Source organism: Pezoporus occidentalis, unplaced genomic scaffold (genome assembly GCF_034315485.1).
Source record: "Pezoporus occidentalis ecotype Australia unplaced genomic scaffold, CSIRO_AGI_Poc_V1 ctg184, whole genome shotgun sequence".
Classification (NCBI taxonomy): Eukaryota; Metazoa; Chordata; class Aves; order Psittaciformes; family Psittacidae; genus Pezoporus; species Pezoporus occidentalis.
The window spans coordinates 481,852-497,749 of NW_026913683.1; the positions used below are offsets into that span (position 1 = coordinate 481,852).

General features: G+C 46.8%; 2 protein-coding genes across 2 annotated transcripts in view; both read right to left on the reverse strand.

Annotated features, from left to right (window-relative positions):
• The window catches only part of MTX2 (metaxin 2), a 52,582-nt gene extending 44,796 nt beyond the window's left edge, over positions 1-7,786 (reverse strand). The window contains exon 1 of the mRNA XM_062615830.1: positions 7,776-7,786. The gene's annotated coding sequence lies outside the window, so the exon portion shown is untranslated. The remainder of the gene's footprint in view (positions 1-7,775) is intronic.
• LOC134162228 (homeobox protein Hox-D1-like) lies at positions 4,757-8,320 on the reverse strand. The gene is made up of 2 exons (XM_062615832.1): positions 7,917-8,320; positions 4,757-7,769 (listed from the first exon to the last, which is right to left on the reverse strand). Exons 1-2 carry the CDS (start codon positions 8,318-8,320, stop codon positions 7,517-7,519), a joined length of 657 nt encoding a protein of 218 aa, XP_062471816.1. The 3' UTR covers positions 4,757-7,516.
• Between the last annotated feature and the right edge of the window lie 7,578 nt (positions 8,321-15,898).

Sequence of the window (15,898 nt, forward strand, 5' to 3'; positions counted from 1 at the left end):
ATATAGATTAAAAGCATATGGTCTTTTTAGTAGCGGGCATGAGCTGGTGAGGCTGAGTAACTCCTGAGATTTGTGAGGAGATGTGGCAGATCAGATTGATCCTTTTCCTGGAACCAGTAGAAGGGTGTGAGAAAAGCACCAGGTGTCTCCTTTAGTCTTTTTTGAGACCAAGCAACCAGAAATAAAAAGTAGTGCAGCAATGATTTTACAACATTTTTCAACGAATATGCACTTTGAAGCCCTTTGAACACTGGGAGATGGAAAAAGAATGCCTGATTGAGAAATGTTTTGAGCCACATGAGCCAGATTCAGTTTCTATGAGTGCGCAGAGAGCACAGGCTATCTGAATTCCAGCTCAGTCCGGCTAGCAGCCATGTGTAAATGTAACTTCCCCAATCCATCACCGCCTCTCAATTCCCTGAAAGCTGGCAAGAGTTTCAGGAGTTTCATGGTTTAAGCCCAGCCTGTAACTCAGAACCATGCAGCCACTCTGTCACACACGCACTCCGGGCAGGAGAGGGAGGAGAATTGAAAGAATGTAAACTCCACGTGTTAAGATAAGAACAGTCAAATAACTAAGGTATAATACAAAACTACTACTACTACTAATAATAATAATAATAATAAAGATAAGGAAGTAACAAGGAGAGAGAATATAAAACTAAAAGAGGAAAGGAAAAAAATCAATAAGCACAAGTGGTGCACAGTACAATTGCTCACCACCCACCAACTGACACCCAGCCTGAGCTGAGCAGTGATCTGTGCCTTCCAGGTGACTCCCCCCAGCTTACATACTGGAATGATGTGCTGTGATATGAAATACCCCTTTGGCAAGTTTGGGTCAGGTGTCCTGTCTCTGATTCCTCCTGGCTTCTTGTGCCCCTCCTCACTGGCAGAGGAGACTGAGACTGAGAAGTTCTTGGTCAGGGTAAGTATTACTTAACAGCAACTAAAACACTGGTGTGTTATCAGCATTGTTCTCAGACTAAAGCTGAAACACAGCACTGCAGCAGCTGCGAGGAAGGAGAAAAATAACTATTACCACTGAAACCAGGACAAGGAGTAATGTTTTTAAGATCTGAATTAAATGTGTTTAATAAGATGAATACATGGACTTGCCAGTATATCTCAGCTCTGGTACAGAAGACGTACACTAATGAGTCAGATGGCCAGTCAACCTGGACTATCAACATGGTTGAATGCAGGCAGGACCAATGCAAAACAAGCCCTGAGACTGACTAACCCAGCAAACGTGAGCAATCGGTTGCACTGCTTGGATATTATGCAGCCACCAGTGATGCTCAGGCTGATGATGGCTTTACAAAACAAATTGCAGGCTGGCAGTGTCTGGTGTCCCTGTCTGGATGTGACTGTTGCTGACAACTTCCAGGTATGCCATCACCTTTTTATTAAATACAATGGATTTTAAATTTAGGAAAAAGTCTTCAGAAGAACAGGTCAGAGCCATGCTCTCCCAGTTCTTGAAAGCAAGGCCATCTGCCCCTGGGGAGGATGAGCTCTGTTGCGGGACTTAGATCACAGGTGGCAGACACAACAACATCATAAATGACACTGACAACATGCAGACAGGACATAATTCTTTTTTTCCTTTTTTTTCCTTTTTCTTTCACAGTTATTATTAGCTCTAGAGTTGTGATAATCCTTTCCTCATGTGGCTTTTGCGGTAACAATTCACACTTGTGATGTCCCAAATCAGATTACCAAATCTATTTCATTTGGTACCACATTTGAAAAGCAACCAGATGCACCAGGTGGACCATTTCTTAAGTGAGACGTGATATTAAGACTGTTCAACAGTCCTGTCCCATTTTTTTGCACTGTCTGCCTGGTCACATTAAAATGAAAGTCACAGTGCTCACAGTGCTGGTTACAATCACAGCATTTTACAGAATCTTGGACCTGTTATAAGACATCTCCCTGTTGTGTGAGCTGTGTTTTAGGGGCTAGTCTCTCCAGGAGGAGAAAACGGCTTTGATAACCCACTGGTGTCAGGTACCTATGATGTTTCTACCCAGCTGAATTTCTAAAGAGAAAGATAGATGTTGTTTATTGATAGGGCTTTATCACTGTTTCATAATTATCATTACATTTGATACACTCTGATGTTGAAGAAAATGTTATCCCACATAAATGGTATAATTTATAAATCTATAAATGTGTGTGCTTTAAAAATAATTATTCCAATATCTGTGCTTAACATATGGATCTGATACTAGAGACTGCCAGGATTAGAAATTGTTTCCATTATCTGAACAGTAACTGGGCAAAATCCGATCTGAGTAGTCATTAAAAAATTTAGTGAGATTTTTATCTATTTTCAAATACCACTATCAACTTTATTGTGTTTAATCTAGCTTACTTGTTAAAGGAACATAAAAAGGGGCATTAGAACTGTAGATTTAGTGTAGAACAACCATTAAGATGAAGAGTAATGGCTGGAAAGCCTTAGCTCTCAAGGTTCTCCTGCTGTATTAATGTCACCGAAATCATATTACGGGGATGCGGGTATTTTTTTCTCAGGCTGTATGGGCAGAAGGAATAGTTCCTTTGCCCAGCAGAAGCAGCTCTCCTGATCCACTGAATTCACATATGGGTGTAATTCTATGCACACCCACAGCAGCATGGATCGATGCATTGCCAAGTTCTTTGTTCTCTGTGTAAGGGAACAAGCACCCAGGTTAGGTATGTCCCCCATGGTGGTAGGTGTTGGAGTCTCACTCTTAAGGCCAGGGCCAGACTGCTGGAGTTGGACCTGTTACACGTTTTCACAAGGCATGATATGCTATCCTGGTTAAAGGTGCCTCGGTTTCCAGAATAAACTCAAAATTGTGGTCTATTATCTGTAACACTATGCTTTTTGATGAAGTGTAGTAAAAAATATCTATTTTCCAGGTGTTGGGAAGTCTGATGGGCTGGTAGAGAATGAACTGACTGTATTTGTTCATGTATTTGTTTGTTTACTTAAACTGCTTGGTTTTCAATCTGCTAATCACCAGGATCTGTTGCTTTTTAAGGAAACAAAAACACAAGAAAAACAAAACTGTTTATGAAAAGCTCTTTTGTGGGCATGTGGTCTAAATGTTTTCAGTATAAAGGAAGCCTTGTTCTGCTTACAAATAGTTGTAAGGACTGTATCTTCATCTGAGATTTTAACACTCTGTGCAGACATAAGTTTAAGACAAGGAAGGTTCACATGTTGCACAGCTGAGGGTTACTTTGTTCACTTGGCTGGCGTTCAAGAATAGCAAATAATTTCTGGATAAATGTAAAATACAATAAGACACTGGCTCCGGGAAATATTTTTTCCTATATATTGCTCATAATTATTTGGGGGGCATTTTGGAGATACGGCTGGGGGAAGAATGAATACCAGACTTTGTTACTTCAGGGAGCAGAGTTATTTGTCGTTTGGTTCACCTTCCTTTCTTTCAACAGGGTGCTTTTCCCTGGACAAAGACTCTTCTAGTTCACTGACATTAAGAAAAGTCATAGAAAATAACGCTTGAGATTGAGTCATGTATGTAGCCATATATCACTAATAGAAAAGAATGTGTTTCCCCTAAACTTCAGTCACCTCTTAGTGATAAACTGGTAACAACCATGTCTTATTTGGGGTTTCTCTCCATACCTCTTTCTCCTTGGCCATCAGGGATTTGCAAGTGTTCTCGGGATTTCCTTGGAATTTAGGCTGAGTAGTGCAGGACACATCATAAGTATGATTTATTAGGTGTTAGAGACAAGTGCTTGGAACTACAAGGAGGTCTTTCCATTTTGTAACTTTGCCTGCAAAGGTTTTTCTTAAAAGAAGTAATAGTCTGTTCTCCTCTACTAATAATCTGTACTGGTTTATGCGTAAGCCACCATTCCAGGTTTTACCAATAAATAGAGGAAATGGCACACTTTTAAAAGGAGATTAAAATGTGGGGATTGGGTTGCATGTTTTTGTTTTCTGGTTTACTGCTGTGTTCTTTCATGCTCGAAATAAACCTGTATCTGCAGTTTATACCATATCCTGGAGTCGTTGGTTTGACCCTCGGCAAAGCATTCCCTGTGCTGTATTTGCAAGCAGTAACATTCAGTTCTGCATGGAAAGCTAGATACCAAAGCAAGCGTGGGTTCTTGCCCAAGCTTGGTTTTCAAAGAGGTGTGATTTTCTGTTATCAGTTACCTATCCAAAGGATATGAATTCTCTACATTCACATATACCGCTTAGGAACAGTAATTTTACAAGTTTTTTCTCCTTGGAAGCCTTCCAAATCAATATTTTTGTTCTGTTTCAGGCAAAATGGGAACACATGAAAAATATTATTTTGTTCATATCCCTTTGTAGCCTGTGGCCCTTTGAGCAACAGTCAGTAGGCAAAAATTAATATATGACTGAAAGAGAATGGTCTTTCTGTGTTTTCTAATGATGTTTGAGAGAAAATAAGGCCAGGAAATAGTATTTTCATAACTTGTGATAAATTATATGGTGGTGGGTATTTGTTCAGATTGCAGTGAGAACTGCAGGTTGTGCTCTTACCTCCATGTGCCTAATCCAAAACCTGTTTCCAACTGCTAGGCTTCAAACTGAATGTGTGTGAGACACAATTAATGGGATTAATGTTAAATGAGGGAATCTTAGACCTTATCTATCATTTATTTAGCATTTAATTATTCAGGAATTAGCACATGACTTGCATTAGCTCCTTCCTCTGGGTATCTTGCTGACAGAACAGTGCAAAGGAGCAATATCTAATTCTCATACAGCTAAAACTGCTGGTGAAGAAGAAAGATCCTATTAAACTGGCCCTGTCATGTGAGCAGAAACTGCACTTAATACTAAGTACTGGCTCTTAAGGCAGAATACAGTTGTGTTCATAACAGCAAATTGATTCAGACTGCCATAAAAGAGTTGTAAGGTTTCATCTTAATTTGCAAGTAAATATATATTCAGGCTGTGTCATTTTGATGGATACAGAACTGTGCACTGCTACAAGGCCTGCACATGTATTTATTTATTCAGGAAAATATACCGCATGAAAACATTCATTACAAAAGACTTAGTGTGCTGTAATGGCTTGATCCAGCACCACTGAAATCAATGAGAATCTTTCTTTCCATGTTGGTAGCGCAGGAACATGCCAGCAGGATGGAAAACATTCCTCTGGCCTGAAGTGCCCAGCACAAATGTCAAAATCATTAGGAAAATAAAAGGCTGACAAACCGGCAATCCCATAGACATGTGACAAATTTGGAGGTAACTGAAAACACAGCTGTTTTATAAAGTTTGCGTGTGAACCATGTGCTCTTAGAAAGATGGGCTATTCTGACTACTTGTCCATGCTTATTGTTGTTTAAAAACCAAAAACTATCAGGAGACTTGGTAGATATGTACCTTAAGAACACCTGAAAAGGGTTGATTAGTAGTTGACTTGACTTTAATATTCAGCTTGTAAATCAAATTTTATTTCCTTGAGTTTTTATTAATTTTACCAGATTTTGTTTTATTCTGCTTTAAATAGCATCTTCTCAAAAACAGGTGACAGAAATAATTTTTCCTATTTCTTAATGAATGATCAGCCTGCAGTGTAACACTTGTTTGGTGTCATTACTTTAATAAGGAATTGAAAACCGTATATTTTGGTTGCAACTAGTTCCACACGAGTACTTCAGTCCTGAGAATTTTTCAGTGATAACCTGTGAAATGAATCAGTGGGACATGAACCGTAACACCATATACAGAACAAAAATGTCCCTGTGTCCATGCACAACCACAAGCCTTTAGCCTCATTGTACTTTCCAGGTACAGTTGGGATATGATGCGTAACCAAATCCTTCTGTCTTAGAAGGTCCTCTCCTGCAGATGCTCACTGCAGGGGCACCCACCTCCTTGCCAAGGAGGCTGCTTGCTCATGCTCAGCCATGGCATCATCCCAACATGCCTGCCTGGCTTTTGGAGCACACTGTTTCCCAGGACTCCTGCCAACCTCTACTGAAGCTGCCATCAGCGATGGCTTCCCAGTCCAAGGGAGAAATCTTCATGGGAAAGCTTATAAGCAGAGGGGTACATTGGAGAATGGAAGGTATTACAGAGAATAAGTATCCCCAACATTATGGACTTTCTGACTTGAGACATCCATCTTCATCTTCTGTCTTGGTTTGCCCAACAAGCACTCAACAAAAATCAACAGCTGTCTGTGTCTGGGGCTGGCTTCCAAACAGGAACTTGGTGCTCACAGGTCCCCTGAGATACATCTCCCCTCCTGCTACAAGTTGTTCTTCACCCAGCAGAAATCCAGAGCAACAAATGTGCTGTCCAAAATCATTTTGTCTCACAAATAAATAAAATCACCTTCCCATAAATCCAGATGTCATTCTTCTCCACATTCTTGTTATGCTTTCCAGTTCACAGGTAGGAAAAGAATCTAAACTTGACTCTTCTATGCACTTCAGTACAGTTATTTTACCTCTGGGAAAGATGAAATGGGGACATGTGAAGAACACTGGTGAATTTTGCACTCGTATGCGGTAATCAGTTGTTCTTTTTGAATGGTAAAAGACCCAGGAATCCTCTTGGTCTTTCGCTGCCAGAGTTCTGTGGTCAAACCCAAGCATTATTCTGTACTTTAACAGGTCTTGAGGTTTCGCATGTAATAAGACTTGTTGCAAACAGATTTCACATGGTGCATTTCTTTAACTGTAAGATATAATCAAGCCTGCAGAGCTGGATGATCTTACATCTAGATGCTGTAAGAGGTTTTATATTGTCTTGTCCTTGCCTAGGCACATGCAAGAGGTGCTGGAAGCCAGTGGAGTGGCTGCTGTCTGGTCCTGTGCAGCCTCTGTAAGGAAAATCCCAGCACCTCTGCAGTTTGAATGAGGTGCTCCTCCTTAGACTGACTTTCTTTAAAAATCTTCCCTCACGGTTACTAAGCAGATTTTGGACTAAACTAGCCGCATAAGGAATAGGAACAAACGAGGAATAAATACAAGCAGAAACAGCATAATTTTTTGCAGCAATTTTGCGAAGGGTAGGGCACAAGACAAGGGCACTTTTTCCAGAAGGGGATCCTGGACTCATACTCCTGTGAGAAGTTTTCCCTGCTCTGTTCTGCTCTATTCTCGGGCTTTCCCCCCTTCTTCTGCATGAACTCTGCCCTAGCCTGCGTATCTCTCCTTAAATGGAAAACGGGGAAGGGGCCGGCTGCTTGGGCAGCCGCCGAGCCCAGGGCAGCCGGTGCAGCGGCAGTCCCCGGTATCTCCAGGCTGTGCCAGACTGCTCCCACGGGCAGAATTTGAGCAGCAGCGTTCCGGGCTGGCACTTTTCCCTGAATCCTCATAAATAAAACTGTAAATAAGTTGCAATAGAGAAAGAAAGAAAATACCAACAACCACAGGGGAGCTGCCTCGCCGCGGTCCCGCGCCAAAGGGCACCGCGAGTCTCCCGCCGGCTGCAGCATCCCTCCCTGCCCCGACGTCCCCGGCGGACCCCTCCGTCGGGGGCCGTGGGGCTTCACGCCGGGCCGCCCAGGGCATCGGCGGGCGCGGCGGTGGGGGCGGCCAGCGCCTCCCGCTCCCGCTTCTTCTGCTTCATGCGGCGGTTCTGGAACCAGACCTTCACCTGGGCGTCGCGGAGGCGCAGCGAGCGGGCCACCTCGAGACGGCGAGCCCGCGACAGGTACCGGCTGAAGTGAAACTCCTTCTCCAGCTCCGTGAGCTGCCTGGTGCTGAAGCTGGTGCGTGCGGGGCAGGCGGGAGGGTCCCCCCTGCACGGCGCCGCACCGCCTGCAACGCCGAAAAACACCGCGCTTCAGCGGGGGGAAGGGGAAGGGAGCTGGGCGGGGGTCGGGGCAGGAGGGGATCAGAGGGGAGCTGGGATGGGAGCAGCCCCCGCCCGCCCCCCGCCGCCCCACTCACTTCTCCCGGGCGGGCTCCGCTTCGCTCGCATCCACTCGAAGGTGCGGGGCGCCGCCGGGGCCGCCGAGGGGGCCAGGGAGCCGGGCGGGGGGACACCGCCGGGGCAGGAGGGGCCGACCTCCGGAGGCGTCGGGGGGCGGCCGCTCCCGGGGAAGATGGATGTGGAGCAGTCCGGCAGCCCGGCTCCGCGGGACGGCCGGTAGCTGGAGCCCGGCTCCGCGGGGGCGGCGGCCGTGTACCCCGCTGCCCCTGCGCAAGCAGCCGGCGGCGGGGCTGACGCGGCGCTGGCTGCGGTGCCCAGCGCCAGGAAGGTGCCGTCCGCCAGCCGGGAAAAGGGTGACTCCGGGGTTCCGCGGCACAGCCCCGGCGGGAAGGCGAGGGGAAAGTACCCCAGGTCCATGGCCTGCGGGGCAGCACCGCTCCCCACACCCCGCTGGGGCAATATTTCCCTAATATAGGGCTGGGAGTGGGGCGGCACGTCCCGCCCCGCGGCCAATGGGAACCCTGCGCGGGAAGCCCGCACCGGGGGTCCCGGGCGCCGAGGGCTTCACGGCCCACGGCCACCTGCCCAGGGCCGGTGCGGGGCTGCGGGTGGGCAGCACCCCGAGCCCTCCCCAGACCCCGTCGGGACAGGCCGCTTCCCCTGGACTGGCAGGGCTCCCGTCCCAGGGCAGCTCTGCCCCCTCCCCTTGCCCTGCTGTCGGCCAAGCCCCCGGGAGCTTCCACGGGAACCCGCGCGGCCCGGGGGAGCAGCCGGGGGAGAGGAGGAATGCGCAAGCATCCCCAGGCTGTCCGCACCCGGTTGGGGGATGCTGCACCTCGCGGCACTTAATGGTCTCGCTCCATCAGATAAGTGCTCTGCAGCCTCTCAAAAGTGAATCCCCGGGCTCACCCCGTTAATGGGCTTTCATTTTTCCCTAGGCGATTCAGTACTGTTTACAGAGCGCTTTCACCTGGCAGAGACTGCAGCAAGCTGCACTGCCCAGGCAACCACTCCAACTCCCTCTCTTGGTTTCATCCCCTCAGAATGGCAGGCAACAAGAACAAGTGCGAAGGATATGAAGCCTGGACTCCAAGAAGGATGGTCTTTCCCTACATGGCTCCAAGTGACACTTGACCATTCAGTCTGAGCTACACATGCTTGATTTGGATAATGATGAGTTTTATCTAACTTGTCAATTGATAATCATAGAAACATAGAATAGTTTGGGTTGGAAGGGACCTTCAGAAGCCATCTAATCCAACCCCCCTGCAATGAGCAGGGACATCTTCAACTATATCAGGTTGCCCAGAACCACATTCAGCCTGGCCTTGAATGTCTTCAGGGATGGGGCATCTATATACCTCTTGCACTCAGGCAAGCGAAGCCAAGACCTATTTCCTTGTGGATGCAGCAGGAAATTCAACCACTAGAATTAAAAAATTGCTTGCAAGTTGCACAAAACTCTCCTTCTAAATATAGCAAGAGGTTGGCCTTGCTCCCACATGGTGCCTATCAGGATAATTCCTGTAATGATCAGCTGCAAAATTAAAATTAGGTCTGTTCCATTAAACGGATTTACCTTGATAAAAATATGTCAGGAACTCACAGGATGAGGGAAATAAAATAGAAAAAAAAAGAGGTATCAAGATACTTTCAATTGCGATTTGAAAGTGTATCGCTACAAAATGTGGGAAAGTTGTCCCAGATTATAGAAGTCAATCATTAAGATGCCAATACTTAAAGATCACTGTATTGAAACATAACTGGAAATCTGATTTGGAGGGAAATAAAAACATTCATCTCCATAAGATCCCTAAGCAGTCCTATTATAAATTATGCTTGCAGAATTAGGAAAAAAATAAGTCTTTGTTACAGGTAAACATGTGTGGGCCCCAGTAGCTCTTACTTGAAGTCTTTTAGACCATGTATGGTGTGGACTGCCATGCACACGCAGGAAAACTGTTAGTATTCCCACCTTAGTGTAGCTGCATTACGTACTTTGGAATCAATATGACTGCTGAATCCCTCTTAGAAAGAGTGATTTGCACATCCTCATCTTTTACTATTTCACCCTATTTACTTGATTAATAAATGAAAGCCCCAAAACTATTCTATCTTTATATCTGAGAACTGCTTTAAGACTTAATTTTCTTATCTTCCCCACAAGGAACCTACTTTTAATGAAACAAATTTTAGTTTATGGATTTTGAAGAGCATCAAAATGGAAAGGATTTTTTTTTTTCCCCTCTCCATAAAACCTGTATTCACACTGAATACAAAATGTTGTGTTTAGTACCTCACCAGGAATGGAGGACTCATACTAAATTTAACATTTTACAGAGGACTGTTCATTCTGTACAAAACTTTGAGTTCAAACAAGATTATACTTCCCTGACATTACGCATACTGCTGAGATGTACCTGAAGCATTTTTAAGTGACTGATAATCATGTGTCAGTGCAGTTCAGAACAGCAAAAGAGTACTCTGGGCAGAGCACACTTGGGCTTCAGTGACTTGGGAGTGGACAGACAAAGAACACGAGCAATAGCTGCATCATGCTGCTTCAAATTGCACATGTAACCTTCTAAGTCTTAGGAAGTGGATGTGAAATCAGTTGGGAAATGCAAGGTGGTACCTTATAAAAAAGTATATTTCTGAATAAAACCACAAACTTTAAATGCCTTTATTCAGTGCCTTAGACTCAACAGCCCAAATAGCTCAATAAACTCTTGGCCAAAGCTCTGCTTGTTGTGGTCAAGAAGAGGCCACAGATTTTGTGAGGACCTGACATGGTGACAACCAACCAAGGGCAACCAGGATCTCCAGAGAAGGAAAAGTTACACAAGGTCTTCCACAGATTTCAGAGGGCTGGTAGCAGAGAAGGGACACCATTGGGAGACACAATCAGACCATTGGGAGACACAATCAGACCGTTTCACTGACTCAACCTCAACTCTTTCCCACAAAGAAGTGCTCTGCAGCTCAGCCCCAGCTGCCCCACTATTACACCCAATTGAGGGTTCACAGCAGGCCTGTTCTATTTCTTTCCTGCAGAGGCCCTGACATGACACATCCCTGGGACAGGCAGATACAAGCCCACAAGGACATAGGTGTACTTCACTGCATATGGGCTCTGATCACTGATGTCAATTTCTATTAGCCCTGCTTTCTTCCCAGCTCATCCAACCCACCTGCTATAAAGCAGCTATTACAGAGCAAAGGCTGGCTTTGCAGCATTAATGTGCTTGGGACTTGGGATCTACAGAGCAGTCACTGGTAAGCACAGAGACACAAAGTTAGGTGTTCTCCAGACACAGTCTCATCTATGCTACCCTGCTGCACTAGTAATGGGATATCACCTGTATTTCTATTTGGTTGTATACATTAGAAGAAGAGTTCAAATTAAATATACCTTGTCAGGAAACCTACATTTTGAGGGAGGGGTTAAATTATGGATGATACAAACTTGCTCAGCACACCCATGGCAATCAGAGCAGTTGGGAAAATGTCATCTTCTGGCAAAACAGAAGCCTGGGAACACCAAGCTCTTTAGCAGAGAAAGGCTGGCCATGCAGGAGAGCATCTGTGCTTTTCAGTCTCCCCTGCTGTAAAAACTCTTGCCTGCAATGAAGCAAATAGCACTGGCTCTGGAGGAGGGCTGCTGCTCTACTTGAGTCTTCTGTTTGCAGAACACAACTGGTTTAATTACACCTAAAGCTCTGTTTTAAATGCTAGAAGAGCTGTCCATGTTCACACCAACATACGATCTTTCCATTCACACAGCTGGATTCTGTTACTGAGTTTCTTGTTCACTACCTGTTTGTTTTTGCAGGACTGTTCAAGGGTGAGGAAAGCAGGAATCAGTGGCTAAACACAGGCAGAGCATCTCTTGTTGCTGTTTTGGCTTTTGACAGGGATCTGATTTTCTATGCTTCTGAATTTCACAGTGTTCATACTTATATGGCTAAGTCCCAGTGATAGGAAATTGAGAGACTGCAGCTGGTTTTGCTGGCTTTTTGCAAGAGGTCTAATAGGAAAGAGTCCCTGGAAGTCAAAAGGAGGAAGAAGAAAAGTGAGTTAAAAAGAAGGGTGGGAGGAATGTGATGCTGTCAAAGGCAATTTGAGAATGGCGGGGAGGTTTGGGGATGCCTGTCAAGTAGTGCAGTAATGGCACGAACCAGAGGAGCTGCTGGTCCAGAAACCCCTGTGAGAACAATGGACCAAACCAATCCCTGTGCCACCACACTTCTGGGAGCACATGGGCCACTGCAAAGCCTGACACAACCACTGGGAAATTAAGATGTGATGTAGAAACAAGCCCAGTGAAAAAGCCCAAAGCCCCGTTGAGTGCAGATGCTTACCAGCAGTGCACTGAGGAGGCTGCTTGAGCCGCACATGCATGAAGGCAATGGCAGCCCTGGGCCACAAGGACTACTTTGATGTTGGTGCACATTGCCTTTCCTCTCTGGAGTAAGCCTCCACCATCTGTGCTTGTCTCAATAACATACAGGAGATTCAACAGACCCGTGCTCAACCCTGTCCTCAGGAAAATGATACAGAAGGTCTGATTAAAGCATGGCCTTGTCCTTGCCCTTCTGCTGCCACAACATAACAGCAAGAGAGAGTTGGTTCTCAGCGGTATGTGGGGATGCACTCCATCGTGTGGAGACAGCCAGGGCATGGGTGGGCATTCCAAAGAGAAGGAAGCAAACACTGGGGATTTAAGCATTGTCCCTGTTAACACAGGCAAACCATAAAAGGCCCCTGGAAGGAAGGCTAGCAGAGAAAAAGGAGAAGCTCCGGGGAGTTTATTTTGTACAGTGTGAATAAAACCAGGGATGTGCAGAGACCCCAGGGCAAAGAAGGGAAATCATTCTGCCGCTCTGGGGTGGGGCAGGCTCAGCTCCAGCACAAGCACAGCCCTTCCAAACAGGCAGCGCATTTTGCGCTCTTCCTGAGGAAAGCGTGTTTCCCTCTGCCACCAGTATTTCCCTGCCACAAGCTCCGCTTTCCTGGCTGACCCCTGGGGCAGTTTCACCAGGCCTGGGACAGAGACCTCTGCTCTCACAGTCTGTGGGATTAACTATAAAGATCCTCCACATGAACACAGAGAAAAGGAGTCTCTCCCTCATTCTGTAAAGATTTGCCAAGGAGAGTAATTCCACTCGAGCCCCTGCGCCATGTAATGCCATTTCCTGTCCCATGGCTATGAATTTTATAGGAAAATATACATGTATGGATAACCCAGAGGTATTAAGGTAAGCCATGCTGCTCTGTGCAAAACAGAGATGTTAAAGGGTTTGCAGCCAGGATTTCTGCTTTGCCTAGCCCTTCTTACTCCCAAAGGTCCTAAAAAGTGGCCCAAGTTCCTTGGAGGAAAGATTGTTACTACACAGGGGCTGGAGGTTGTCTGCCCTCTTCAAAACTTCTGCTGTTGCAAGAAAAACTGCACATCAACAAACTAAAAAGAAAGAAAGAAGTGCTCAACTTGTACATTCAAGAGTATTTTTACCCAGAAGACTCCATCCTACTAATAGTACAGATCCCATGCTGATTTCATTCAGCTTTGTGCTTATGATCGTTGCAGCTGAGCCTTTCTGGGTTCAAGGAGCTCCAGGATCCTGGGCCCTGAAGGTGAACACAAAGGCCAAAGTCTGCTCCCAAGAAGTTTCTGCAGAGGTCTGTGGATGTGCTGGTACAGACGACACCTTGCTGTGTCCCCTTTTGCATCTCAGCCTTTCTGACCAAAGGGGCTCCGTCCCATCCTGCCATATTACTCCATGGCTCTGGGGCTCTGGGACTGGGCTATTCCTCTGCTGCTGGAGTTTCTGATCGAGTCCCAGCTGGCTCAGGCTAGAAGAGAAGTCAGAGGAACGCTGTCGAGTGAAAAGTGTTCATCATGTGATTGATGACCCTTAATAGAGCCAGCCTCTTCCCTCCCCCACCAGCTCCACTGCCAGCCAGGACCAAGTTGCCACTGCTGCTGCTCACATGGGAATGGAGAGCCTGTTCAGGGATTAACCTGCCACTCAGTCCCTGGAAAGTGGCTGTGGCCAACAGAGCTGTGGTCCAGCACATCTAATGCCTTTTAAAAGCAGAGGTAGCCAGTTCGTCTATGTATAACATCACATGGTGCCCAGCCAACCACCGCAGCCCTAATTGCCCTAGCAGCACCAGCCCCTTTGTGCTGCCCGTCTGGCTCCAGCTTTTGTTCCCAGGCAGGTCTGCTGGATGCCTGGGCCTCTCCACCACACAGCATGCTGTGCCTTCGCTGGGCTGCCATTGTGTGTGGCTGCTGGGCACACACAGCAGTCTGGCACGTAGAAGGATGGTGTTGTGAGCTGCAGCTCCTTCCCTGCCTCCCTGGCTGACGGCTGTCAGTGAGGCACCCTCCCAGCAGGACCCCAGCACCCCCAACCGCTTTACCTTCTTTGTTCCTCAGCAGAGTAATCCCTTCTGTGCCTAGACCTTTCTGCAGGCTGTTTCAGCGGTGCAGAGACCCCAGTGGTGGGTCCTGCCTTCAGACTTCTTGCCACGGAGCATCAATGATCCAGCGGGTCCCTAAGAAAGTCAGGGGGCTTCTAGCTGATGCTGGTGGGCTCCCTCTTTCTTAGCTAGCCTCCGCTGCCGCCTGTCCTTGCCTGCTTTGCCTGCAGCCAGCTGCCTCCTCTTTACCCATGGATAGGTTGGTGCAGCCCAGACGACCCAGGCATAGTCCCACGGTGGCAGCCATATGGGGTGCCCTGGAATCCCTCCCTGGACCACCTAGGGACCAGGGCTGTAAACCCTACTTTGCCCAGGGACCACTTGCTAATGAAGCAGGATGCATTTGGTTTTGCTTCCCCAGCCTCACATAAGTGTCACCTGCAAGAGAGTGGCATCCCTGGGAGCTCCTGGCTGCGCCTGACTGGGTTCCCCTGCCCTGGTGCTGCTCACCAGGCCCTAGACAGAGGGATATGGATGGGACACCCCTCAAAAGAAAGAGGGTACAAAGGTGCAGCTCAGTCCTGTACTGACTGCACAGAGTTGACACAAAGCTTCATCTCCTTTTGCAGCAGGGAAACTGCTGGGCCCCCATTAAATAGTGAGTTACCATAAGAGCCAAAACAGCAACTGGAGACCCAAAACCCACTGAACAGGGGAACCTTCACAGACCCACTGAAGCTCAGTACAGCCCTGACGCCCCTCAACCAGTGCTGTCAGCAGCTCTCTATTCCAAACACTGCAGCAGTGCTGCCGACATTGAGAGGCCTTGGTTCAGTGACCCTGCTACGGGTCTGGAGCAGATGGAGGGAGCAGGGAAGGAGGGGAAGGGATGATATGACTCCTACATGCAAAGAAAAGCAAGGCTAGGATCAGCCCCAGGCCTGGTCTTGGCTGACTAGTTGTGTTTTAAATAGGTGACTGGAGTTCATCACATCAGATGCTGTTGCAAAAGATCTGAGTTCCTATTGAGTGTGAAAGGGGGCTGTTTATAATTTATGGGTTTTAAATGATGGGCCAAGAAAAAGTCTGGCTTGTGCCAAAGTGTCTCTCTCCTCTAGATTGCTGATGCTTGTACAAACATTGTAAAAATGCCAGTGATCTCACTAAAGTAACATTGCTTCCAATAATTAAGTTATCATCATGGACTTCTCCTGTGTCACAAACAAGACGCCTCTGCCGGAGTCACGGAGAAGAAAAGTGAATTTATTTACAAGATTTCCCCTCGCACATGCTCCTCCTCCCCCCCACTGGAAACTAAGTCTGCAAACCCCATCCTTCTGCAATACGAAAATATCTCAGAGCAGTGTGCCTCAGTAACTCTGTGTTTGTGGTCAGGGTTCCTCTCAAACCCCCTTCTTCCTCAGATCATGGGAAGGGCTACCTATAAACGGCCTTTTCTTTCCTAACAGATTTAATGAAGGACTAATCATGTAAGTCAGAGCGGACACTGTTTGAAGAGCAACCTACAGAGCATGGAGGTGGGAAACTCTTGAGGAAAGCACATAGGGT